The following is a 3480-nucleotide window of genomic DNA, read 5'->3' as shown; positions in this document are numbered from 1 at the left end:
GTACCTCATTTTTTCTCTGCGTATTTCCTTCTTAGTTATCCTTTGTTTTTCTTTAAAAGCTTCCCAGTCCTCCGTTTTCCCACTCATCTTTGCTATGTTATACTTTTTCTCTTTTGACTTTATATGTTTCTGAACTTCCCTCGTCAGCCACGGCCACCCCTGCCTCCTCTTAGGATCTTTCTTCCTTTTTGGAATGAACTGAACGTGCATCTTCTGCATTATACCCAGAAATACCTGCCATTGTTGCTCCACTGCCATCCCAGCTAGGGTATTGCGCCATTGAACTTTGGCCAGCTCCTTCCTCAAAGCTCCATAGTTCCTTTTATTCAACTGAAATATTGTCACTTGTCCCCTCTCCCTTTCAAAATGCAGGGTTACAGGCGGATAGTATGAAGAGCTGGGTCTGAGTGGGCTGCTCTTTGGAGGATCGGTGCAGACTCAATGGACCAAATGGCTTCTTTCCACACTGGAATGGATTCTATGATTCATTTCCTTTTATGACAATTGTGCAGAAATCATCACTGGCAGCCTTCCATCTGAGTAATGCAGCAAGCCCAATCAGATAGGGATGGGGAAGCTTTTGCTGATGGATGAACACACTAATACAGGGGAGACAGAGTGTGCTGAAGAAGTGATAAGGGTATCTTCAGTGTACAGTAGTATGGTAGTGATGTAATGCGATTAGTAACCTTGAGGTCCAGTATAATGTCGTGCCAATTGCAAGTTCAAATACCACCACTGTAGCTGTGTGAATTTAAATTTAACTTATGAATAAGTCATCTTTTGTTAGTATAATACGTGAGTATTTCTGAAAAAAAGATGCATTTTGTTGAAACTTCTCAACTTGCACTTATCAGAACAAGTAACAAGATTGCCAAAGGAAAGGGAAAACAACATATATAAAGTATGAGAGGGAGTCTGATTGGTTGCTGAGTGGACTTTGGTCACTTACAGGAGTTTTGATGGAGGGTGGACAGTTTAATGATAACTGACAGTTAACAGCCAAGTTTTGTTTAAATTTTAAACCAGGCAGCCCTTAGTGTGTGAAGAATTGCTCTGGTAACTGAGATAGGATTATCAGTTGGGTTAACAGTATGATAAATTTCTGTGTCCTGGAAACTATACAGATTAATAGACAGGGCCCTGTTCTTTGTAGACATGAAGAACATGTGTACAATCTATGTCTGTTTCAATGTAACAAAATAGGTGACAACCATTCTCCTATTCATTTATCGGGGTATTTCTTGACTAATCAGATAAACTACCTTGTATAAAATTTAAACAAGCTCAAACATTAACTGTCAGTCATCATTAACTAGTGCATTCTGCAAGGCAGTGCCTCTACCTGTCAGAGTACACATGCCAAACAAAAAAGCATTTTTCTTTCATATAATATCAATGTTGCTTTCTATTGAATAAAAGCAAAGTACGGTGGATGCTAGAGTTCTGAAATATAAACAAAAAGTGCTGGATAAACTCAGTAGGTTTGCATAGGGTAGATCTAAAAACGATCTAAGGGACAACTTTTTCATACAGAGGATGGTGACCGTATGGAATGAGCTGCCAGAGGAAGTGGTGGAGGCACCTGGATGGGTTTTTGAATAGGAAGGTTTATGGGCTAAATACTGGCAAATGGTTGGACCAAATGGTCTGTTTCCATGCTATATATCTCTATGACTCTACGGCTTTATAATTGTCCTGATGAGTGCAAGCTTTGACAAAATGTATCTTTTTTGAGCAAAACTAATTAATAGATCTATAATTACCTGATCATGAAATTACATCAAGTTTGCTAATGTCCTTTCAGGAAGGAAATCTGCTGTCCTTGCTCTGTCTGGCTTACATGTTACTCCATTTCTATGGTTTCCAAGGCCCTGTTTGTAACATGTTTGTTTTCCCATGTTTCAGGATGGAAGGACTGCACTACACATCGCTGCAGCACATTCGAAGGATGAAATTGTTCGCCTGCTGTTGACAAAGAGGTTGGACCCGAACCTAACAGGAGGGGTATGGATACAGTTACTTTACACATCGTGTTTATTGCTCGTTCACCTAAGAGCTGAAGCCACTGTAGAACACATTAGGTATACCAATGTGAGACAAAGTGAACTGTCAGCTGGCAGAGAGTTCACTCCGATTAAAATCACTGCTGAGTTATCCCGTTTGTTTGTTTTTTGGAGAAAGCCACAAGTTGAAATACTGATGAAAGGCACACGTTGTGATGAATAAAACGTTCCTTCACTTTTTGATAATAGAATGCTCGGGTAAAATTAAGGCCAAACCAGTCCAAGTGGACAGTGATGACGACTTTAACACTTGGTAAAATCTTTATACAGATGTGTGGAAAAATACCAGGGAGTATAAGAAATCTGTGGGATCTTAAAATGGTTGCAGCACAGAAAGAGGCTGTTTATACCTGTACTGACTCTATGATCTAATGTCAATTGGCGGCCTCTTTGCTGAACCCCTGTACATTCTTCCTTTTCAGATAATAATCCACTTCTTTCTTGAGTGCTTCGATTGAACTTGTTTTTACCACACTTTCTGACAATGCCATCTTGATCAGTTCCTTTTTATTCATTCATGGAGTATGGACGTTGCTGTTTGGATCAGCATTTATTGCCCATTCCTTTTTTGCCCTTGAGTAGGTCATAACCATGAAATGGTATTTTCTTATGTCACCATTGCATCTTTTGTTAATTATCTATGCCCTCCTGTCCTCAATGCTTCCACCAAAGGGAACATTTTCTTCCTATTTACCTGTCCAGAGGTCAAATGACTTTGAATTGATAGATTTTTAGTCAGAAAGTCAATCAAGGCTAATGAGGAAAAGATAGGAAAGTGGAGTTGATGATGATCAGATCAGTCATGATCTCATTGAATGGTGGAGCAGACTTGATGGGCTGAGTGGCCTCCTGCTGCTTCAGTCTTATGTAACACCTCAACAAAACCACTCAAGCTTCTCTTTTTCAAGAAAAACTGCCCCAAATTCTCCGGTCTACCGTCATAACTGAAGTTCCTCACCCCTGAAAACTTTCTCGTGACCATCTCGGCACCATATTTATCTCATACCTTTTTATGCCCTTCCGAAGAGCAGTGCCCAGAGCTAGTCACAATGCTGCGAAGCTGAGTCAACGTACAGACTTCACAGCTATATGGACCTCTATAGCAGCGTTCACTGGGAGCTCAGGGTAATGTTTGAAGTTGCTCGCACAAAAAGTTAGTTCTAAGAGCTGAATTTATCAGCTTGTCAGTTAGTTCAGTTGGCTGGATGGCTGGTTTGTGTTAGAAAGCCACACCAATTTTGGGGCCATGAAGGACTGTCCTCCCCTTGCCTGAGGTGTGATGACTCACCACCAGTCATATCGCCTCCCCTTCTCCTCTCACCCTTTCCACTCCTCTCTCCACTCCCCCTCTGCTCCCCTCCCCTCTCCCATTTTTCTCCCCTCATCTCTGTCCAACCCTCTCCCCTCTCCCCTC

At 41.3% G+C, this 3480-nt stretch overlaps 1 protein-coding gene across 1 annotated transcript in view; it reads left to right on the top strand.

Moving 5' to 3' along the window:
* The window catches only part of trpn1 (transient receptor potential cation channel, subfamily N, member 1), a 221600-nt gene that overhangs the window by 41227 nt on the left and 176893 nt on the right, over nucleotides 1-3480 (top strand). The window contains exon 3 of the mRNA XM_043687825.1: nucleotides 1909-2007. Within this exon, the coding sequence (XP_043543760.1) occupies nucleotides 1909-2007 (99 nt within the window). The remainder of the gene's footprint in view (nucleotides 1-1908; nucleotides 2008-3480) is intronic.

This window comes from Chiloscyllium plagiosum, chromosome 4, assembly GCF_004010195.1.
Source record: "Chiloscyllium plagiosum isolate BGI_BamShark_2017 chromosome 4, ASM401019v2, whole genome shotgun sequence".
Lineage (NCBI taxonomy): Eukaryota > Metazoa > Chordata > Chondrichthyes > Orectolobiformes > Hemiscylliidae > Chiloscyllium > Chiloscyllium plagiosum.
Note: the sequence above shows the minus strand (reverse complement) of the source record. Positions and strands in the feature narration are given on the sequence as shown.